Raw genomic sequence first — 21252 nt, 5'->3', positions numbered from 1 at the left:
ATATCGCCCTGCTTACACGTAACAAGCGAGGCAAGGACATTCCCGTCAGCCACGAGATTCAGTCCTCGCTGCCGGCGGACTTGTGCTTTGCGTCATTTCCTCGATCAAGACGTGCCCATTGCTCAAGGGGGGCCAAGGAGGAAAGCAAGAGAAACAGCAAAAACAGCAAAAGCAGCATTAGTGAGAAATCTAAACAATAGGAGTAGTAGAAGTAGCTAAAATAAATCTACGCAAGGAAGATGCACAGTCATTAGGACGGACGATAATCTGTGTGCGTACGTAGGCATCACCATCATGAAACACATCTTCAAATATATAGTATTGTCAACATCTCTGCGTAGCCCGTTTTATTTTTGATAGCCTAGTCTAACTAAATAGCAGTAAAATTAAGTACAATGCCTCATATGCGCACGCGCCGCCATCCATTTGTATACACACACACACACACACACACACACACACACACACACACACATCTTCCCCCCTCCCCTCTCCCCTCTCCCCTCTATGCCAACGAGTTGACATAATAAGTCGGCAGCTGCGTGAGCACGTCGAAGCCGCCGGTGCCTACTCGGCCCAGCTTGCCCATCACCAGGCGGCTGCTAGGCGTCGTCAGGTCGTCCCAGTCGCCGTCCATCAGCGCATCCTTGAGGAAGCCGAGCGTAGTCTCGAAGCTCATCTTGGTAAAGGGGCTCACGTTGCCTCTCAGGCCCATGCGGCTAAAGGCTGTGAAGTCGCCGCCCCTCGTCATGTGGTCGGCAATCAGGTTGAGGTGGCGGTTGTCCACCTTGATGCCGTGGCCTCCAAAGACTGCAGACAGCTCCTGCACAATGTTGCTGCGGCACGCCTCCACGCCATAGACTTCCAGCACGGCAGCAATGTCGTTGGTCTGGATTCGGTGCGGGTCGATAAAGTCGCTGTACCGGTGCATCGCTCGGAGGTTGACTCCCGTGGTGTTGATGGCCGTCTTGCCCTTCTCCTGGGCCACCAAGCACGACTCAATGCCAGCCACTTGCTGCACCACCGTCTGGCGCACTGCGTCCTCGACAATGTTGAGCATGAGAACCTTGGGAATGTTGACGTCAAACTCGAGCGTTACATTACACCACTCGCCGCGCTTGTCGTCGCACTGGAAATCCGTAGCCTCCACGTAGTTCTTGAGCACACGCTCTTTTCGCGCCCTCGATGACCATAGCGTGCCGTCTTCATCGCTGTCCTCATCGCCTTGTTCCTTATCCACGCCATTTGAGCCAGCGGCGTTGTCGGCAGCCTCGTCATCTGAGTCGTCCTCCGCCCCTCTTGACATGTCCTTCTGAATCGCGTCATCGTCGTCGTCGTTGGGTCCATAGGAGACGGCCTGACCTCGGTTGGCTCGTCGCTTCGCCCCAGCAGCGTCATTGTCATCATCGTCATCGTCATCGTCGTCGTCCTCATCCGCGCCACGCTCTGGCGCTCCTTCGGCTCGGGCTGTCTCGACAGTTCCCACCTTGACACCAATTTCGGGAGTTCCCGTTGTTGTCTGGGTCTGGCGCTTCTTGACCTCCCTCTTCATGATTGCGAGGATGTTGCGCAGAAGCTTCTTCTCCACCGTGGTCATAATGTCCGAGACACTGACGGCGTAGGTGGCGGAGTACTCTGATGCCGGGAAAAACTTGAGATTGATCTTGTAGATCTTGGCAAGGCCGCGGAGCTTGCCCTTGCCCACCATTTCCTCAACCACGACACCGTCCAGCACCTGGCTCAAGCGTAGCACGCTGATAGACTTGGAGAAGACCTCGATATCCTGTTCTGATAGCTCGGCAATGGGGTATAGTGTCATTGCCGGCGTGGAAATCGTCTTACTGGCAGTCATCAAGATTTCTCTCAGACGGGGGATACCCAGAGTCACGTTCTTGGCTGAGTGACCAGCCAAATGGAAGGTATTCAGCGTCATCTGTGTAGATGGCTCACCGATAGACTGGCCGGCAACAATGCCGACGGCTTCTCCGGGCTCAACCAACGACCGCAGATACTTCATGGCGAAGAGCATCTCTGCATTCTTCTTGTTCAGCGTTACCTGGTTAGGATTAGAGACGGCCTTTTCTTGGCTGTTCTTTTCTCGCACGAGCCCATCGGGGTTTTCTTTCAGATATTCCGTCATGGCCTCGTAGAATGTCTCTGAAGTGGCAAATGCATTGGTCGCGGGATCGAAGCTGGCTGTCAGGGGGTCTTTTCCATTCGGGTCCTTGGCCTTGGCGTGCTTCACGGCGCTCTTCATGTATTTCTGGAACGCCTGGCGGTTGGCGCCAAGCCGCTCGCCTACCTTAGGATCGTACTTGAGCTGTGCCGCCTCCGAAGTCACGTTTTGCAGGATAAACTTGAAGTCTTTGAGGTAGTTTTGCTTCGTAATGTCCAATCCATCTTCACCGTACAGGAACTGAATTAGTGAGCCATCCGCATCTCTTACCGACGTGTCGTAAGAGACTGTAAGGCCTTCCATTCCCTTGATGATACAACGCTGCAGATAACCTGAGCGAGATGTCTTGACAGCCGTGTCAATCAAACCCTCACGTCCTGCCATGTGGTGAAAGTAGTATTCCTGTGGTCGAATTCCAGTCAAGAATCGGTTCACAATGTAACCACCGGCTCTAATGTTCGTCTCAAATGGTCGGAAGCAAGGCAGCGACTTTCCGCTAACCATTAGCGGTACACGTCTGCCTTCCAAGACCTGTTGTCCCAGGTTGCAGGAAATGAGGGAAGCGTTGACACGAGATCCCTTAGCACCGGAAGTAGTCATGGCCTGCATCTGGTTTTTGGGGAAGCTCTTCTCGAGGCCGTTGGGAATCAGCGCCTTCTGTACGGCGTCTGTAATGTCCTTTGTTCCCTGGTTCATCAAGAGATCGAGACCCTCCTGTTTGCTGTCGTCGCGCGTAACCTCCTCAAGACGCTCCAACAGGAGCGGATTCAGAGGATCTTGCTGGTTCTCTAGAGAGACATACTTGGCGGCAATGCCGAGTCCTAGATGGTCGGCCGCAACAAGCTCCCGTCGTCGTGCCGCCTCTCCCTCCGCCGTCAGCCTCAAGTCGTCCATTCCGCATGAAAATGCTCTCATGCTGAGGTATCTTGTGAGCAGACGGCCCAAGCTACTCAGCAGTTTGCCGGCAACAGACGGTCCGTATATCTCGTGCACGGCGTGTATCAAACCGCTTGAGCTGGGTCCGATCTGAGACTTGTCGAGAATTCCTGTTATGAATTCACCGTCTTGGATAAGCACAGTTCCTTCCTCTGAATTCTTGCCCCATTGCTCCGCCTTGAGTTGGGTGTTTTCACTCATGGTCAATCCTCCGCAGTTGGGTGGCCGTATATTTGCCAGAATTGTGCTGATGACCTGCTTTCCTGTCCATCTTGGCACCGGCTTGATGACGGCAGGTGGTGTAAGCTGGAGTCGCTCTCCCAGGATGTGGCCGCTTTCTGGGCGAAGGGCGCTGTAAACTAGCTGCTGGTAGTCACTGCGGGTGAAGAAAGTGTCTCGACTGCAAAGTGAGACGGAAACTGAAATGTGATCCTGAATCAGACCTCTCAGTGGCTTGCCTGCAGTGCCTGACAAGTACTGGTGGTCGGTATCGGCAATTTGCAATGCTTCTACACGAGCCACCTCGTTCTGTGGGAAATGCATGTTCATTTCGTCACCGTCAAAGTCGGCATTATAGGTGTTGCAGTTGGCGTAGTGCATTCGAATGGTCTTTTCACCCGGCAGAACGCGGACTCGGTGTCCCATGATGGACGGCTTATGCAGCGTAGGCTGACGGTTCATCAGGACAACGTCACCGTTGGTAAGATGACGGTGGACTTTCTTGTTCTTCATGCGAGCTGCGCTGCTGTTCGTCGGCGCCAAGAGCTGGTTGGCAAGAGAGATACGATCGTCCACCGACTTGTTGCGAAGGTTCACAATCTGACCGTTTTCATTCTCAATAGCGAAAGCTCCTGGCCACTTGTCTACACCATTGATGACAGCTTGCTGCATGTCCTTGAAGTTGTGGCTCGTCACAGGCTCGGGATAGGTCAGCTTCTTGGCAAAAACCGGAGGAACACCGATTTCGTTAGTTTCGATGTTGGGGTCTGGCGAAATAACACTTCTCGCAGCGTAGTTGACTCGCTTTCCCATCATGTTTTTGCGGAACAGACCTTCCTTCTTCTCAAGCAGCTGCTTGATTCCGTCCTCGTTTCGCGCCGCAGCTGCTCCTTGCACGGGATTCTTGTTTTTGTCAATCAGTGAGTTCACTGCATCTTGAAGTTCTGTCCAAGCTTGGTGCATGTTTGTAATGTCTGACCTCTTCTCTTCAAGAGCCTTGTAAACATGAGCAATCCTCGAGCAGCAGGCGAGGATGTTTTTATAAAGTCCATTTTGCTGAGCTTCAGAGATTTGTGAATCGCCTGTTCGGGCCTCTGGTCGGAAACGGTTGGGGGGCACCAGGATAACTTTGATAAAGAACATGTCAGGAGTGACTCTTGACGAGCTCTGTGTAGGAGGCTTGGCGTTGTACACGAGCGAGAGCAAATCTTGCTCCTTGTTGAATAGTTCCTCCAGTCGTGCCTTTACCTCCATTGAGCTGATATATCTCTGCGAATCCTCTCCAGCACCGGCATCATCGTCATCTGCGTCTCCCATTTCAATATCTTGGCTTTCGGGAGGAGGTGAAATTTCTGAGCCATTGATCTGAGTAACGCCGTTTTTGCCGCCCTTGGATTTCTTTGATGCCGAGCGGTTGTGGACTCGGGTCATGGCATCACCGAATTTAAGGGCCTTTTGTGCCATCTTTGCCTTTTCTTTCGTGGAGAGGGCCTTTTCGAAAACCTTGACAAATCGGTCCTTTCGGTACGTCGGGGAAATGCCGCCACAGCTAGAGCATGTTCTCTTCTTGATAATCTCGGTAAGGAATTCCTTGATGACTTCGCGGCGCATTTCATATGCGCCTTCATGCTTGCCTCGCTTGGCATCGCCCCTCTTCAGCTTGATGCCCTGAAGGCACTTGCGGACATATTTTTCTCTTTGTCGGGTGACGCTGTCGATGCTAGATTCCTCCTCCTCAGCCTCGCTGGGCCCATCTCCCAACGCCTCCTGGATTTCCACTGCTAGCTCGTTCTCTCCAATAGTAGCCACCATGTGGGCTTCACGAATAAGGCCGTGATGAAGCAGGCGCAATTGGCAGGTGTATTTGTGTAGATCCTTGGGAGGTAGACGGAAGCCCTTGCAGTAAACGCAGGTTGCACGGAGTAGTCGATATGCCTGGTCCATGAACACTGGGTGGTAGACGGGGACTGGGAGCTGGATATGACCTGGATGTCCCGGGCAGTTGGACTGATTCAGGTTGCAAGTAGCACATCTAGCAAGCAATTAGAAGCCTTGAATACGGTGCCAGCCAGAAGCATGACTATACTTACGGTGCATCGCCCCATGATCCCAGGGCCGGATCATACAGACCTCCCGGCACAGGATTCAGCAGGTTGTCAAAAGTGCTTTCATTCTCGATGCGCTTCACCGAGATGGCCTGGATCTCTTTGGCGGAGAGGAAGGTAAACTCCACGCTCTCCACCTCCGAGGCGACGGGCTGCGCAATATTCATGGTGAATTCAGGATCTTGGCTGAGCAACGGGCTGATCCTGGCGAGCTTGCTGAAGCCATGCCAATCTTTTACACAGGTCAATTGGTGAGCGCCGCCAGGACCACTAGAATTTTTTGGCGGTGGAACCGGGCAAAATTTTTAGTGTGGGTGGTGGGTAGGATGGCATCCCCACAGCAAGGCTACAGGACTAATGCAGTGCAGTGTCAGCTCCTCTGCCGCGAGAGCTACAGGCAATTATGCTGCAGTACCTAACCTCGCAGCAAATCTCTGTCCGCCTTTCGCAGCGTCACATTTCACCTTTCGTGGCCTGCAAAGCCTCGCCTTGCCCGTTTCTGTCACTCTCACCAGCGGAGTACGATTTATGAATTTACGATAAGAGAAAAAAAAAAAACCCTATAGAGCTGCAAACGCTGCTGTCTTTGTTTCGAATTCGACGTACATAGATAGTCCTGCTGCGCGCGGGACCAGCGCTCTCGCCCAATGAGTCAACATTCACAGCCAGGAGGGCTTGGTCCTCAGCACGATGGCGCCTCGAGAATACAGAAGACAGAGTCCGCTGCGGACAGAATGGCTGCGCTCAAAGCTCGCGTTGCAGCCGCCATTGGCACGAGTAAAGCCAAAGGAGGATTGAATGTCGGACTGCATCCTGCTTTGGAAGACCTGGGGTCTTGGAAGCCAGCCGGCAAGGCAGATGCGGCAAACGGCCAGTCTCAGTCATTACGAGGCAGCCCATCTCGGGCCAGCGCATTCGATAAAAGAGGCTCACCGGACTCATTTGGAAGCCAGCAGAGAAACCAGTCGAACCCATATTTCGATGATAAGTCTGCTACACAGGAGCCGAGCGGGAGGCAGCGCATGCCTCGTCAGCTGGTGTTTAATCAAAAGGGAAAATATATCCAGCAGGGAAATGCTTTGCGTCGGCAGGCGGCCCTAGAGGCCATGAAAAAGCGCATCGCAGAGCAGACTCGTAAAGCTGGCATTGATGAAGATCTTGACGTGGAGAAGAATTTCGTCGTGGACGCTCCTCCAAATCTCGAGTGGTGGGATGAAGGCTTGGTCAATGGCTCAACTTACGACGACGTCGACGACCCTTCGAAGCTCAAGATACACGCTGACGATAGCATTGTGACCGAATACATCCAGCATCCAGTTGCACTCGAGCCTTATCAGGACCGACTTGGCGCGCCGGCGAAGCCAATGTATCTGACCTCGAAAGAACAAGCAAAAATACGGCGACAGAGGAGAATGGCAGAACTCAAGGAGATGCAAGCGAAAATTCGACTTGGACTGGTGCCAGCACCGCCACCTAAAGTCAAAAAGGGAAATCTCATGCGCGTATTAGGTGATGGTATGTTTCGCAATATCCCCATTTCTCTGAAATTTTTACGATTTGCGGCTTTGAAGATTGCATACTGACTATATCCATGACAGCTGCTGTCAAAGATCCCACTGCCGTTGAGGCACGAGTAAACCGAGAGATTGCCGACCGATACGAGAAGCACATCGAAGCCAACGAATCCCGCAAATTAACAAAGGAGCAGCAGCATGAGAAGACTGCTGCGAACCAACAGAAAGATGCTAACAAGGGCATCCACGTTCTGGTATTCAAAATCACAAGCCTTGCAAACGGCCAGCACCGCTACAAGATATGGCGTAACGCTGAACAGTTGGCGCTTTCGGGGACATGCGTCATGCATCCAAAATTCAGCCTCGTGATTGTTGAAGGGGGGCCGTATAGCATAAACAAGTACAAGAAGCTCATGCTGAATCGCATCAAGTGGACGGAAAACGTGCAAGCAAGAGACCCCGAGAGGAATAATAGAGGCGGACAAGAGTGGTTATCGCCCGAGGACTCCAACGGAGATTTGAAGGACATGTCTCTGAACGAGTGCAAATTAATATTTGAGGGAGAGCAAAAGGTGAGGAATTTCAAGAAATGGGGCAGCAAGATCTGCGAAACGGATGCCGAGGCCAGAGAGGTCTTGGCCCGCGCCAAAATGGACAGCTTTTGGTCTCTGGCCAAAGGATTCTCATGATGGACGTTGACGGCATGGCGCGTGCCATATGAAATGCTAGAAACAATACCAATGAAGGCCGGAAGCCGTATACACAGGCCACTCGCTCACTCGCCCATCCATACTGCACGATGTGCTCAGTGACCTACCTTACCTATATACCCATATAAATGTGTGCATTTGGCATTTTTACTGCGTTTAAAAAGCACAATATTTGATTGACTGATGCAAATAGACGCTTGTAAACGTAATATTAATAGGTATTTACTATTATTTCTTCATATTTACCTGAATTCAGCGATGGAGCTTGAGATGCAGCTAGCGCTCGTGTTGACATGTGATGAATGACATACTCTACACAAGGGCGTCAGCCAGCCAGCCACCCAGGCAAAACCTCGGCGGGTGCACGCATCCGTCTATCGTCCAGCCTCTGATCCTGTGACTTCCGACGCCCGCATGACGGAGCATTTCAACTGCGCTCCATTAGGCCAAGGACACTCACTACTCGATCCTACCTAGCACTGCTGCTACTACTACTCACTGCTGCATTTCCAAGAGCCGCATTGCTAGGCACCCGCCGCTGCCTTGTTCTCCAACTAACCCCACACGCCAAACTCGCCGTTCCGCGCGCTGAGAGGGAGACGGTTCCAGCTTCCTACAACACTCAAAACGCTCTCCAGACACCGCGCGCGGCCAGCCCAGCAAGCAAATCACTCGTCCCCGGTTTGTGTGGGAATCGGTTCGTTTCGTTTCGTAGAGAGAGAGAAAGAAAGAGAGAGAGAGAGAGAGAGAGAGAGAGAGAGACTCTTGCGTTCTTTGGAGCTCAGCAGCGATGGGCCTGGCTTACAATACATATCTCACCAGCAACAAGATCTATGGTTGCAAGACATGCAAGGCTCACTTAGCGAACCACGAGGACATCATCTCTCGGGTGCGTATTCCCCAGTCCCAAGGTCGTTTGTATTCATTCATCGCCATGGCATCGCCTCTCTGCACTGCACTCCATCCATCTGTCTATATGAAATACATGCCGTTCTCCCTGTTCTCAGGGCTAACTGGGAGGCGAACCCGTATTAGAACTTTCGTGGGCAGCATGGCAAAGCGTACCTGTTCCATCGAGTCGTCAACATTGACACGGGCGATCCAAATGAGCGAAATATGACTACTGGCCGACACATTGTTCGTGACATCGCCTGCCATCAGTGCAAAGAAACGGTGGGTTGGAAGTATGACAAGGCTTTTGAGACCTCTGAAAAGTACAAGGAGGGAAAATTCATCCTCGAAGCCGAACTGCTATGTAATGTTGCTTAACCGGGTCTGCGCTTTTTGATTTACTATACGTGCGATTCACTTGAAATTTGGTAGTTTGTTTTTTAGGCGTTGAGCATCTAGTTTCAGAGAGAAGCAATTTCTTTTTTGTTTCCTTCCTTTTATTTTGGGGGCTGGAGTGATGGTTTAAAGGGTCAAATTTTAGACAAAGCATCAGTTATTACTTGAGATCCTTTATCAAATCACCTATAATGTAATGTGTAATGTGTGATATTGTAAGTGTTGAACGAAAATTATCCTAAGCTAGCCGGGCACCCGCCAATACGCCAGAACCCATGAGACTAGACCAAAGATAAAAAAGATCAAACAAAGATCAATCTTAGCGAGAGCAGTGTATGCGTGAGTCGCCAAAAGCGCCATCCAGCAATCTACTGGTGTTCGATTGGCTCTTCGGGGAGCAGTTCCTCGGTTTCTCCATCCACTCGTAAGAACTCAAAAGGTGGCTGAACAATACCGTTGAACAAAAATGTCGAGTATACCAACAGCGCAAATCCAACAATCTGTAGCCATTTGAAAGATTCCCATCTCAGACCAAGAGAAACTACCCAGATAAAGAGCGTCCTGCAAGTGTCAATGGTAGATCGAGAGGTCGCACTGACGGTGCGAGTGACGGACAATCCGAAGAAGTTGAAGCCACTGGAAAGAGATCAGAATGTTAGCTATATAGTGCGTCTTGATGTAATGCGTAAACAGACGATTCGACTTACCCGATGCTAATCATGATAATCACACTGGAAATGAGCAACGCGCTGTCGTTGCACATTTGGCGGAGTCCTTCAGTGGCATCAAAGTAGCCATAGCGACCAGCCTCAGTCCGACCAATGGCCAAGTGCAGCACAAGCATAACCGCGACCGTGACGACGAAGCCAAAGATGCCCTCCCAGCCAACAACCTTGAGGGGATCGATGGGAGAGCGTTCGAGCATCCACTCCTCCAAGACAAATTGGGTGGCAGTGAATATTTGTGCTCCTGCAATCAGCGTAACGCCAATGACTGCCTTGGCAACATCGGACAGTCCATCGGGAGAATCTGTGATGGCAGACAGGCCTCTGGAGACGATGTTTGCCTTGACGTCTGGCCAAATAGCACCTGCGAGTCCAACAATAGCCACGCCAAGGACCACGCCCACTAATGAGATCCACTGGAACAAATGCAGCGTCCTCCGCAGGAACACTACGCTAAACAGACCCACGAACAAAACTAGCGCGCCTCGGGTCATCTGGTAAATGGACGCTGCAACGAGAAGCAGGCCAATGTTCATCAGGGTAGTGCCGCAAATATCGCAGATGGCAGGCAGGGCCAGCAGCAAGATTCTATAGCCGCGTAGAACGGATGGCTGGTCGTCCTCAGGGGCGTCGTCGTCAACGCCATCGGGCTGGCTGGAGCCGATGGTCTGGTAGCCATTCTCTGCGGGGGTTCGTTTCGATGCGAAGCGGCGATAGGCTGCCGTAAGAGCAACTACCAGCCAGCAGCCCATCTCGCCCACAAACATCTGCGCTGTCTGAATCACGGGTTGGTTGAAGTACATTCGACGGGCGGGATTCTCATCATCGCAATTGCGAACGCATTGCTTGTCCTGTAGCGTCCGTTAGGTCATGCGAAAACGACAACAACAAAGGCAGCAAACAAAGAGAAATGGACAGTGCTGAGGCACAGATAAGATTCTCTCATGATCCTTAGCATGCCGGCTTCCTCGCACGCACCTGGTATTTGGTGACCAGCGTATTGCAAACGCCAGTCAGCAGCATCATGGCCACGAGAAATGGCACGGTGCCGCGGGAAACCGCCATCTTGGCCGATGTGGTTTCTCGAGTGATAAAGATCCCGTCGCGCAAGGCCCGAGATGGTACAGATGGATTGGTATCGGGAAAAAAAAAAAAAGGGACGTTGAGATGTAGGAGACAGAGAACGGATGATGGGACGAGAAGGGAGCGAGCGAGCCGTAGCTGTGCCGTGCCCCGGATTATTGGCACAAGGCGCCCCTGCTTATCATGCACCAGGTGTCACTTGACTGCTGCCGCGCCGGCCGCAGGTGAGATCCCGGAAGGCTTTTAGTGCCGATGTTAGTGCTGTAACCCTGGATAACATAAGCTATTGAGCAGCTGAGCTGGCACCCTAGCAGCAATACATACTTACCAGCAGAAACAATCAAAGAAAAAAAATGCCCTAAGAAAGATATACTTCATCTTCTATTTTTTTTTTCTTTTTTTTCTTTCTTTCTTTCTTTTTTTTTTTTTTTTTTTTTTTTTTTTTTTTTTTTTTAAGAATATCAAGTTTATAATACTATTATATATCTGCAAGTATATTCTGAGCACCCAAGGTAGGCACTCTTAGCTGTAGGCAGCTATCTACACAACTCACAAGGCTGCCTGCTGTGCGGCCCTATCCGCTGCAAGCCGCGACCTATTTACTGCGGGTACAGCAGCCTAGCTGCCCAGTGAACCCACTATAGCAGCCTCTGTTCCTTTCACTGCCGCGACCTGCATAATCAGCCACGTCATAATGGCCACTCAACCAGCGCCCTTTGGCCCATGTGCTTTGCGCCGCGCTAGCCATCGTCATCCCCCTTCAACCTGCCTCGGGGCTGCACCGCGCAGCCTTGCATGAATCAAGCTCCATGGCGCCGCTGACGAGCATCTCAGGCGAGCGCCAGCCGTTTTCACTCCTCCACACACGTCCCTCTTGATGCTCGTCTTGTCCGCACCCTCGCATTCATGGAGCATACACTCGGCTCTGCCTGTCGCCTTCGTCCAACGCCAGACGCGGATAAGGAGGACGGAGCCCCCTGCATCAAGGCTCAGTTCTTCTATACGTCCCTGTTCCCCATTGACGATCCGCTGTCGAGCAGCGCTCCTGCTGGCGGTGCAGAATCGAAATCGAAAGCGCCCCTTCGCCCGTTCTCCCAGGACGACAACGATGTGCTCCAGCAGGCCTGGCTGGGCCTGACGTCGGAGAGCCACCGGATCCAGCATGACACCGTCAGAAGCGGTCGAGAACCTGCCCCAGCAACGGTCAAGTCTGACGTGGAACGACGCGACCAAATCATACGGGAACTGGCCTCGAGGCATCTTCGCATCCACCAGGCCAACCAGCAGACACAAGCTTCCACGACGCAAGCGACCGAGGCACTCCCCGAAACACTGCTTACAGCCTGCTGCCCTAAACTCGCCGCCGACATCCTAGAAGAGCTTGATACGCAATTTTGTGCTTTAGTGAGAAAGTCGAATCAGCGTTTTACTGTCGATGAGGTCGTAAAGGATATCATTGCCGTCATGAACCAGCGTCACGAGCCGAGAAACGTCGCTAGCAGTCTCCGGGATATCCCCATACGCCACCCTCTGTTGACTCGTGATAGAGAGGCCAGCATCTCTACTGGTCGCGCTTCTCCTTCGGATAGTGCTGTATCATCATCCTTTGGAGAGCACATGAATCTGAAACCTCGTAGTGACTCTTACAAGCAAGTATCGGGTTTCCCCCAGGAGCGTATTCTGCCTGATGCATCTCGCGCTGCTCAAACGTCACAGAATCGGCTGTCTCGAGAGCTTAAAATATCTGGACTAGTCCCTACAACTGATGATGGCATTTCCGGAAGACCATTTGTGAGGGCATTGGAGACTGAAGAGCAACCACAGCAGATGGTGGAAGCAAAACAGCAACGTAGTGATGTTCAAACTTTAGAAACGCCGCAGATCCACTACAAAGCGGCTGAGGGGAACGATGAAGTAGCAACAGAGCCGTTAACTCGAATAGAGGACACCACTCCGGATCTTGACGAGGAAGACACGGATGTCGTAGTTGGACTGGCTAGATTGCACAAGGTATCATTGCACACATTACAGATGAAGCCCATATACTGGTCGCCAGTTAACGACATCGCCATTGTAACGAGAGGCACATGGTTTTACAAGTATGTTCTCCGCTGTCTATTCATTCTTTGAGTTACTAACTCGCCTCGCAGAGATACCATGCTACCGGTTCCCCCAGCAGTTGCGAATCAGCTAGAAGCCGGATACCAGGAACTGCGTCCTTGGGCGGAAACTTGGCGTGACGAAGTACGGTGTGCTATTGAAGTTGGGGCCTCGGGAGAGGAAAAGGTGTCTCATCGACTATGGCCGACTGAAGGCGATGGACAGTATCGGAATTCCCCCATACCAACAGAGCCTGCTATTTCCGCACATCCGTTTTGCGCGGCACACTGCTTTCAAGGCGAGGCTGCGACGGAAGGCTCCCTCGAGCCGCGGCAAGTAGACAACGAGGCTTCCGAGAATGCACAGCAACGCCCCTACTCTAGCTACAGTGTCCTATACAAGGATCAAACAAAGGCCTTCTTACTAAAGCCGAGCTTACAGCCATCTGCCTATTACGGTAGACGGCCTCTTCAAAGGATCATGAGAGGCGGGACCGTGGGCATTCCGGTGGTCCGAGGATTTGATAGACTGAGATGGGAACGCATGCACCGTGGGAAGCAGGTGCAACATGCCAAACCTGCATCTCATGCCACCTCCGATGGCAGTCCACGGGAAACCTGCCCTGCATGCGAAGCGGATAAAGACCGCAGTAAGGTGACAGACTTGGTGCTGGTAGCCCACGGAATTGGCCAAAAGATAGCTGAGAGGGTTGAAAGCTATCACTTTACACACGCCGTCAATAGCTTCCGTCGAATGGTGGACAGCGAGTTTCAAAACCCGGCGGTGCAAGAAGTCCTGGATAACAGCCAGAGCAGACTCATGGTTTTGCCACTCAACTGGAGAATTGGGCTATCCTTTGAAGATGGCGGCCATCTTCAGACGGGAATGGAGACGAATGATTCGGCTGCAGCACAGGCCTTTGGTCTGAAGGACATTGAGCCCAGCACCATTCCCGCGATAAGGAGCATGATATCGGATGTCATGTTCGATATACCCTTCTACATGTCTCACCACAAGGGAAAGATGATTGCAGCTCTAGTCAAGGAGGCGAACCGAGTATACCGTCTGTGGTGTAAGAACAACCCCGGGTTTGCCGAAAATGGACGTGTCCATCTGGTTGCTCATTCTCTCGGTAGTGTCATGGCGGTAGAAGTCTTGTCACGGCAGCCAACGGATCTGCCACCGCTTGATCTTTTACGGCCAGAGCCAGAAACCAGATTCTTCGAGTTCGATACGAGGAACCTCTTCCTGATGGGAAGTCCCACTGGATTCTTCTTATTGCTCGAGCGAGGAGCTCTTACACCACGACGTGGACGCGTCAAACCTGGCATGGATGAAAACGAGGTTAAGACCGAAAATATCGGTGGTGAGATTGGAATGTTTGGGTGCTTGGCCGTCGACAATATCTACAATATTCTTGCCAAAGAGGACCCCATTGCCTACTTGCTCAATGGGACGGTAGATCCGGCATATGCGGCCAGCCTCAAAACAGCATATGTGCCTACTTCTTCGGCTTCGTTTCTGAAAACTGTTGGCGATGCCATGCGTACCGTTGTCATGGGTATGGCTGGCAATCCTACCACATCCACGACTGGTGATGGCCGCCCATCGACTGTGCGGCTGCCCTCTCAGCTAGAACTTGAAGTCCATGACTTCACCAGAGAGGAAATTGCCGAGAAGAAGGCCTTTCTTCTTAATGATAACGGCCAGATCGACTGGTTTATCCGATCTGGTGGCGGTCCGCTGGAGATTCAGTATTTGAATATGCTGAGCGCTCATAGTAGCTACTGGAGTAATACGGACTTTATCCGAATGTTGTGCATTGAGATTGGCAGGAAACCGGGCAGAGCGAACACGTTGCCTGCTATGAGAGCTGTCAAAGCCTCTAGGCGCATTATACCCACCACGAGATGAGTCGACTGAGTTGGCACGTTATACATGTGCTGTGATACCCCCCCACTCTAGCTGTCTATTATCTTTTTGCGTTGGTGCTACCTATTGCGGGTATACTTTCTAAATATTTTTACCATTTTGCAGGATTTCAGTGGTTTAGAATGGAAAAGTCGTGATGGATTTAGAGACTACCTATGGTAAAAGATATGATATGATGGATTGTACTGACGTAATGAATAACTAGCGAATGATTAATGTATAGACTTATTATAACCCAGATTCCAAGAAAGAAGGAAAGAAAGATAGATAGAAAAGGCAATTAGCCAGAGAATCAGACATCTCACCCTCTAACCGCTCTGCACGGTCCGAACTCCTTAGAAGCCTTCCAACTCCATCATTTCTTGATCAATGTCTTCATAATCAGATTCATACGTAGTAGTCATGTTTTCATTAGCGGCTGCTCGTGAATTTGCCATGGCCGGAGGGGGTTCATCCCCCCTTTCTTCTTCCACCTTTCTCTGGTGTTGCAACAGGTCTTCGTACCCCCAGGTACTGATGCCTTCCTGGTCTTTACTCCGGAATGGTTGCGCCATTGTCTTCAAAAATCGTCGAGCACTACTAACCGCCATATCGGTACTCAGATTCGTATCGGCATCCGACAAGCCCTGGTTGATCCATTTAGGTAGCTGGCTCCTCTTCTTCTGGAAACGTCGATCGGCCAGCACCATGACTCCATAGTCGTCTTTGCCTCTCAAGACACGGCCTAGGCACTGGGCAGCGTGGCGCATGGCGTCAAAGGACAAGAAATCGTTTTCTTTAATGCGATATGTTTCTCGCAAAAACTCAAGCCTTGCTTTCAGGATTCTTGATTCTGTGTACTGAAACGGAACGCCGATACAGAGCACGGTTCGGCCGTATTGGTGATCGAAATCGATACCCTCTGATACTTTCCCGCGAGCGACGCAAAGTAGAATTGCTCCTCTTCCATTGCAACAGGCAGTTCGGTATGTTTCTAGGGCCAGTGATGTTTCTTGCGCATCGGGAGTTTCCACCAGGATCAGTTTATACTTCCAAACCTCGTCGAGAATGCCCATGCCCTGCCACATGCTAATGATGGATTCCATGTATAGATATGACGGGAAGAAGACAACCAGGCCGTCAGGGGTAATTTTGGCAAATTCTGTGAGGAGATTGCCGTAGTTTCGAACAACACTGGGTTCATTTCGAACCTGAAAGCTGGATGAGACCGAAGCCTGGTCGCTTCCGCGAGTTACAATCATCGGAAGGAAAGATCTCCGCGCAAGCGTCATACTATATGACTCTTGTATTACCGTAGCGAAATCCAGCATTTTAGGATACATTTCAAGTGGCGAGATAGTACCAGAGGTTATGATCACCGAGTAGAACCTTTCAAATACAGGTCGGATGGCGATGGCGGCGTCAAGGCAGGTAAAGTGAAGAGTGGGATTTGGGACTTCGGCGGTATCGGATTCGTATGGCTCTAATATGAGCAAGAAACCCTTCTCATATGTCGCAACGAGAGTAGCGAATGTTGCTACTTCTTGGAGAGCTTGGTAGTCTTCAATATTCATAAGCTCAAGGGTCCTGACCAGCGACGTTAACCGTTCGGCACAAAATCGCAACGGCTTCCTCTCGATGAAAGTATGTTCTTTCAAGTGAGCCAAAAATGATAATGGTGTTTCCGAGATGACTTGACGGACTTTCATTCTCGTCTAAGGTGAAATAAATCAGTGAGGATGAACACACAGAAATAAATACGAAATACTGAACTGACCTTGAGATATTCAAGAAATCTTTTCAAAAAGGCTACAAAATGCTCGGCTCGCCTGATATTTCCAGGAACAGCTTCTTTCAGAAGATCATCGGGCAGAGCTATGATATTGTGTTGGTTATTTTATGATGCATGATAAATAATAATCCAACCTGGAAACGGCGTCAATTTACCTGGATTGGCCATGAAGGCATCTTCCTGCCTTGACTCATCAGCTTCCCGAAGCCCTTGAACAAGCTTTTCGTATTCATTCTGAAGCTGCTCTTGATCGGTCTCTCTCATCTCAGCAATTCGTCGCTCTAGGTGCTGTGCGCTGCGAGTAGCTTTGCGTATTGAGTCTTCAGTGATGTCGGTACTAAGTGACTCGATGCAGACGTTGTCAATGTTGTGAGCTTCGTCAAAGACTACAATACAATCCTTGGAGAAGTCTTTCGTTACACGCTCAGCAATCTTTGGATCGAGGAGATAGTGATATGAGAAGATGACAACATTACAATATTGCATCTATTTGCCAATGTCAGAAGCAATTCTTGCAGAATGGATGTCAAAATAGGGCAGTACCATGCGCCGTGCAGTAAAATATGGACACTGCTTGTGCTCTTCTCCATACTTTAGGAGCGCATCAAATGACCATACGCCGTTGGGTATCAAGTTATGCGGTTCAAGGAGATCAAGATTCTGAACTACGTTAGTTTGGGGTTCATCGATTCAGCATGTCAACAAAAACAACAAAACAACAAAAACAACGGACATACATCGTGATAGACGCAGACATCCACATTTTCACCTCGATCTTTCTTTTCTTTGACAAAGCCTGCAGTCAAACTTCTGCAACGTGCATCAACAACCGAGCCACTTTTTTCCCTTTTGACAGAGGGATGAAGGCACAAGTTCTTTCGACTTGTTAGACCAAGGCCGCGAAACTCTTCTTCATAGCCCAACTGTTCGGCGCGATACTTCATCAGAGATTGCAGCTCGACTAAAGCCTTCTCGATCTCCGACATTGTTCCTGTCGGCCATGTCAGCATCACTCAACCAGCGAGACGCCGTGAGGGCTGCCCACGTGAACAATAGATGAGCTTTCGCTTCTCGGGCATATGCTGCTGGTACGCAACAATGAGAGATAGCAGTGACACGGTCTTGCCGGTTCCTGACGGCATTTCCAGGACACAATGGCCACCCGCATCGAGGGTTTCTGTGACCTGTAAGTGGCTGATCACACAGGGTAGAATCTAGGTTATACTTTTCAGATCACACATGTAGCTGGTAGAGTTTGCCAATGGTCAGCTGGCATTAAAGGAAAAAAAAAACCCCCCCCATACAAATCAACTCACGCATATTGTTCGTTGGGTATGTTAGCTAGGTATGTATACACAGCAAGGGCGTGCATGGGAGCGTTGGGAACATACCTGGATATATCCTTGGATAAGGAAATAACACAGGCAAATCACTAGTCACACATGAGCTTCAATACACGCATCGTGAGCTGGACGAGCGTACTCTATTTTAAATCTCATTTTGCACTAGAGCTCTGCGTGAAGCCGTGCAGCAGTCGAGGGAAGAAGCGCAGGTGAGCGATGGATGGATGGATCACGGCGTAGGAGCTTTCACGCTACCTTGTGCCTAATTAGTAAAGCTTTCAGAGTTGAGTTGCGTCGATTGGCGAGTCAAACGCACGCGCTGCGCAATAGCGCGGTATCTTAGGCAGGTAGAATTTAAAAGTGGAATTAAATACACCCGCCGACCGCGAGATGCACTAACACGTGATGGAAGGCAGCCCATCAAGGGAGCTGGGGCTCAGCAATGCAAAATAACAAATGCATATATTGCGCTCACCATTCATTGGAGCTATTTGATGCCATTTCATCCATTGGATAACATGGTTTGTGATTCCTTTCTCTCTCTTACGCCTGTAATTGTCTTATTTCTACTTGTATATACTTTAGTGTATTTTTTACAACATTACGCTTTAAATTAAAATGCACATTTACATAGCTCAAGGCTTATTTAGGATCTTGATTGCATCCTTTGAGAAGATATAGCTCGCTCCGCTCCAAATGGTAGTAGTAGCCACGATGTACCTAAAAGTCCTGTGAGCAAAAATGCAAGCAAAAGAGTGTTTGATGGGTGGTGGTTGATTCCTCAAGACTTACTGCATAATGGTGAGTGTCGGTGCTAAATCAACGCTCAAAATCGGCGCTGCGGTTGTCAGACCGACCAAGGCCAACTGAAGAAAGGTGTTGTATTTGCTGATTGTGGTAGGTCGAACTTCGGCTGATGGCAGTGAAAAGTCCCAGTATCGTGAAAACGTTTTAGGCGGCGGCAATGAAATCCAGCGAAAGTAAATGGCTGAAATAGCTAACCCAACATCCCTGCCGAGGATAATGCTAGCAACCCACACTGATAAAGGCCAGGCGTCAATCAAATAGTCCCAGTAAAGCCTCATGGATTTAGAATTCGCTTTTCACGTACCTGGCAATGCTCCCTTGACGGCCAGGCAAACCGTCAATATGGTCATGAGAATTTTATCCGCCATTGGATCAATAATCGTCCCTACAACTGTTCTGCGGTTCCATCTCCTCGCTATCCATCCGTCAACCAAATCTGAAAGGCCAGCGTATGCCAGCAAGCCTACAGCCCAGGTATTCGCATCTTGTAATATGAGGTATCCTATGACTGGGCTTGCAGCTATTCGTGTCACAGTAAGGAAATTCGGTATTGTGTATATGTCCTCGTGGATAGACGGAGCGGATTTCGGTTTCTCTGCTACCTCTTTATCTGTGTTGCTACTTGCTTGGTGGCGGAGTCGCTTGACAATGCGAGAATTGTACGGTACAGGCGAGCTACGAGAGAAGAGTTAACACGACAGTCGGTATTTCAAATGCAAATAGTAGGGGGCTGTATATCTAGGCATGAACACATGGTTCTTCTGCTTGGCACGTATATATACATGTAATAAGCTGGAGTTCCTTACATGTCTCTTTTCAGCGGATGGTTCCTTGAACCCACTGATGCTGTTGACCAGATACATCGCCTACACAAGGCAATTGGCCGTGCCGCAAGCCTCGAATGAAGCTGTATTGGCCTCAGAGTACGAGAGGGCAGCATGACGAGAAGCGTTATAGCATGTGCTCGTTGATTGTACCACCATCACGATGAAATTGTTGTGTATAGCCTGAGCCTGATTGTTTAAGCGCCGATATCGATAAGAAGCACCCGTAGTACGCTAGAGCCTTGAGTCTAGTACATTTTTGGATGAACATATTTAATTAATCTTATTTCTTAAATCATAACTGCCCACTAAACATAAAATAACGTATGTACAAATTAAAAAAAGAAAAAAAAAACATACAACAGCCGGTGTTCGCCAGTGGTCACCCACCTGACTACTAATCTGCCGGTTAGTGGCTTGTCTATGGGGGAGCAGACGGGACCCCGAATTCTCCACTACCTATGGTCGTATGTGCTAGGAGCTACTTCATAACAGCCTTATAACAGAAGATGCTCAAGCGAACGCAATAGCCCATCATGCTTAATACCTCGCATGGAAACCTTTCCATGCCTAACTCCGAATGTGGTCTTATCATATGCGACGTGAACAATGAATTCTCAGTCGCTGGTCTAGATTGGATGAACTTGCGTAGGTTAACTCTAAATGGGTATATATATATGTATTTTTTTTTTCCTATGATATTTCGTGGATTGGGAAGTTGTCGTCAACGGACTTCTTAACCCGCCTTGCACTTAGAATCTCGGCCACCTTTTCGGCGGCGCCAATGCTCCTCGTTTGTCCGAGATGAGCCCAAGGGGCGTCCTGTCCTGCTTCAATCTCCTTCAGGGATTTCGACATCTCTGTTGGGCCAAACTCCCACACATTTGCCTTCATACCAATACCATAGAACTGATGTTTGCGTAGGTAGGCGAGCCAAAGCTGAACTGTTTCAGGATCGCCGTCTTTGATTTGAATCAAGCGCCTCAGCGTTACACGTTCAAAGTTCTCTTGTGACTTTTTGAAGATGAAGTGACTCCTAGGCACGGTCCATCGCTCTGTAATCCGTGGTAGTGTTACTGGGCCAGAGGCTGGGAGTCCTAGGTAGTATGCCGCTCGCAGCGCAAAGTCTGAGAAGAATTGGAGAGGTTGTAAGCTGAATGATCGCAGTTGTAGATCGCATGAGGGAACGCCGAATTGAGCCTCGCGTTTCAGCGGCTTGAGGTGAATCGCCTGGAGAGAGCGCGGGTGTCGCAGCTTCGGCTCGCTATCGCGGGCTTCTTTCTTGGCCTGGACAGAGTAATTTCTCGACAGAGGTTCGCTAATCAAGCACCTGAGCTTGTCAGCACCGCCGCAACGCTTCACAAATCGTCTTGAATAGACGGATACTTACCCCAATGCCGGGGTCTTTCTAGCAGCCCATGGCACAGCGGCCTGTAGTGCCAGAGTCAGCCAACGTCTCTTTCACGGCGCCCATGATTGTTCTCTGTACCTGGAGATGTGATAGGAGCTGCGGGCTCTGTCGTAACATGTTTGTTGCTGCTGTCGGCTCTGCAAATCGCAAGGCTGGCGATAGCGGATGCGGCAGCCGAAAAGAATCTGCTGCTGAAGTCCAATTGGAGTGGGGCAAAGCCTCAGCGGCAGACATCAGAGCATTCTAGCGGCGGGCTTAGCTACAAATGGCAATCTGTAGCTGCCGGGCTAACGACCAGCACGCGCATAT

The 21252-nt window shown here is 50.3% G+C and overlaps 8 protein-coding genes across 9 annotated transcripts; 3 read left to right on the top strand and 5 right to left on the bottom strand.

Annotated features, from left to right (window-relative positions):
* Positions 1-432: 432 nt before the first annotated feature.
* TrAFT101_011312 (uncharacterized protein) lies at positions 433-5673 on the bottom strand. The gene is made up of 2 exons (XM_024904668.2): positions 5422-5673; positions 433-5363 (listed from the first exon to the last, which is right to left on the bottom strand). Exons 1-2 carry the CDS (start codon positions 5601-5603, stop codon positions 506-508), a joined length of 5040 nt encoding a protein of 1679 aa, XP_024754886.1. The 5' UTR covers positions 5604-5673; the 3' UTR covers positions 433-505.
* A 213-nt stretch (positions 5674-5886) lies between these two features.
* Positions 5887-7865, top strand: TrAFT101_011311 (uncharacterized protein). Its single transcript, XM_024901480.2, has 2 exons — positions 5887-6951; positions 7035-7865. The coding sequence occupies exons 1-2, from the start codon at positions 6084-6086 to the stop codon at positions 7637-7639; spliced, it is 1473 nt and encodes a 490-aa protein (XP_024754885.2). The 5' UTR covers positions 5887-6083; the 3' UTR covers positions 7640-7865.
* Positions 7866-8450: 585 nt separating this feature from the next.
* On the top strand, positions 8451-8929 carry TrAFT101_011310 (uncharacterized protein; the record flags this gene model as incomplete). Its single annotated transcript, XM_024909117.2, has 2 exons — positions 8451-8549; positions 8696-8929. The coding sequence occupies 2 exons, from the start codon at positions 8451-8453 to the stop codon at positions 8927-8929; spliced, it is 333 nt and encodes a 110-aa protein (XP_024754884.1).
* Positions 8930-9129: 200 nt separating this feature from the next.
* Positions 9130-10893, bottom strand: TrAFT101_011309 (uncharacterized protein). The gene is made up of 3 exons (XM_024901492.2): positions 10651-10893; positions 9655-10523; positions 9130-9583 (listed from the first exon to the last, which is right to left on the bottom strand). The coding sequence occupies exons 1-3, from the start codon at positions 10735-10737 to the stop codon at positions 9316-9318; spliced, it is 1224 nt and encodes a 407-aa protein (XP_024754883.1). The 5' UTR covers positions 10738-10893; the 3' UTR covers positions 9130-9315.
* Positions 10894-11436: 543 nt separating this feature from the next.
* Positions 11437-15129, top strand: TrAFT101_011308 (uncharacterized protein). Its single transcript, XM_024909178.2, has 2 exons — positions 11437-12854; positions 12906-15129. Exons 1-2 carry the CDS (start codon positions 11662-11664, stop codon positions 14767-14769), a joined length of 3057 nt encoding a protein of 1018 aa, XP_024754524.2. The 5' UTR covers positions 11437-11661; the 3' UTR covers positions 14770-15129.
* Positions 14882-18227, bottom strand: RAD3 (TFIIH/NER complex ATP-dependent 5'-3' DNA helicase subunit). 2 transcript variants are annotated; one of them, XM_066129210.1, is made up of 9 exons: positions 18041-18227; positions 17875-17990; positions 17784-17803; positions 17604-17735; positions 17296-17549; positions 17102-17218; positions 16714-17044; positions 16544-16641; positions 14882-16481 (listed from the first exon to the last, which is right to left on the bottom strand). In XM_066129210.1, exons 2-9 carry the CDS (start codon positions 17928-17930, stop codon positions 15123-15125), a joined length of 2367 nt encoding a protein of 788 aa, XP_065985341.1. In that variant the 5' UTR covers positions 17931-17990; positions 18041-18227; the 3' UTR covers positions 14882-15122. The 2 variants fall into 2 exon arrangements, with proteins under 2 accessions (XP_065985341.1, XP_065985342.1); XM_066129211.1 differs by lacking the exons at positions 17875-17990; positions 18041-18227 and having other exon boundaries at positions 17296-17735.
* A 309-nt stretch (positions 18228-18536) lies between these two features.
* On the bottom strand, positions 18537-19648 carry TrAFT101_011306 (uncharacterized protein; the record flags this gene model as incomplete). The annotated part of the gene is made up of 4 exons (XM_024910398.1): positions 18537-18621; positions 18694-18940; positions 19013-19383; positions 19515-19648. 4 exons carry the CDS (start codon positions 19646-19648, stop codon positions 18537-18539), a joined length of 837 nt encoding a protein of 278 aa, XP_024754880.1.
* Positions 19649-20225: 577 nt separating this feature from the next.
* Positions 20226-21060, bottom strand: RSM10 (mitochondrial 37S ribosomal protein rsm10; the record flags this gene model as incomplete). Its single annotated transcript, XM_066129209.1, has 3 exons — positions 20226-20862; positions 20923-20963; positions 21022-21060. 3 exons carry the CDS (start codon positions 21058-21060, stop codon positions 20226-20228), a joined length of 717 nt encoding a protein of 238 aa, XP_065985340.1.
* Positions 21061-21252: the final 192 nt, after the last annotated feature.

This window comes from Trichoderma asperellum, chromosome 7, assembly GCF_020647865.1.
Source record: "Trichoderma asperellum chromosome 7, complete sequence".
NCBI classification, from domain to species: domain Eukaryota; kingdom Fungi; phylum Ascomycota; class Sordariomycetes; order Hypocreales; family Hypocreaceae; genus Trichoderma; species Trichoderma asperellum.
This window is presented reverse-complemented; position numbering and strand designations above follow the sequence as displayed.

Excerpts from the sequence above, each read along its gene's own strand:
- TrAFT101_011311 (XM_024901480.2), top strand. The coding sequence starts at position 6,084 with ATGAGTCAACATTCACAGCCAGGAGGGCTTGGTCCTCAGCACGATGGC. Across the intron at positions 6,952-7,034 it reads CATGCGCGTATTAGGTGATG|CTGCTGTCAAAGATCCCACT; the intron begins GTATGTTTCGCA and ends TATCCATGACAG.
- TrAFT101_011309 (XM_024901492.2), bottom strand. The coding sequence starts at position 10,737 with ATGGCGGTTTCCCGCGGCACCGTGCCATTTCTCGTGGCCATGATGCTG. Across the intron at positions 10,524-10,650 it reads CGCTGGTCACCAAATACCAG|GACAAGCAATGCGTTCGCAA; the intron begins GTGCGTGCGAGG and ends CGGACGCTACAG. Across the intron at positions 9,584-9,654 it reads ATTATCATGATTAGCATCGG|TGGCTTCAACTTCTTCGGAT; the intron begins GTAAGTCGAATC and ends ATCTCTTTCCAG.
- TrAFT101_011312 (XM_024904668.2), bottom strand. The coding sequence starts at position 5,603 with ATGAATATTGCGCAGCCCGTCGCCTCGGAGGTGGAGAGCGTGGAGTTT. Across the intron at positions 5,364-5,421 it reads GGATCATGGGGCGATGCACC|ATGTGCTACTTGCAACCTGA; the intron begins GTAAGTATAGTC and ends ATTGCTTGCTAG.
- RAD3 (XM_066129210.1), bottom strand. The coding sequence starts at position 17,930 with ATGCACGCCCTTGCTGTGTATACATACCTAGCTAACATACCCAACGAA. Across the intron at positions 17,736-17,783 it reads CTACATGTGTGATCTGAAAA|AAACCCTCGATGCGGGTGGC; the intron begins GTATAACCTAGA and ends TACAGGTCACAG. Across the intron at positions 16,482-16,543 it reads GATTTCTTGAATATCTCAAG|ACGAGAATGAAAGTCCGTCA; the intron begins GTCAGTTCAGTA and ends ATTTCACCTTAG.
- TrAFT101_011308 (XM_024909178.2), top strand. The coding sequence starts at position 11,662 with ATGGAGCATACACTCGGCTCTGCCTGTCGCCTTCGTCCAACGCCAGAC. Across the intron at positions 12,855-12,905 it reads AGAGGCACATGGTTTTACAA|AGATACCATGCTACCGGTTC; the intron begins GTATGTTCTCCG and ends CTCGCCTCGCAG.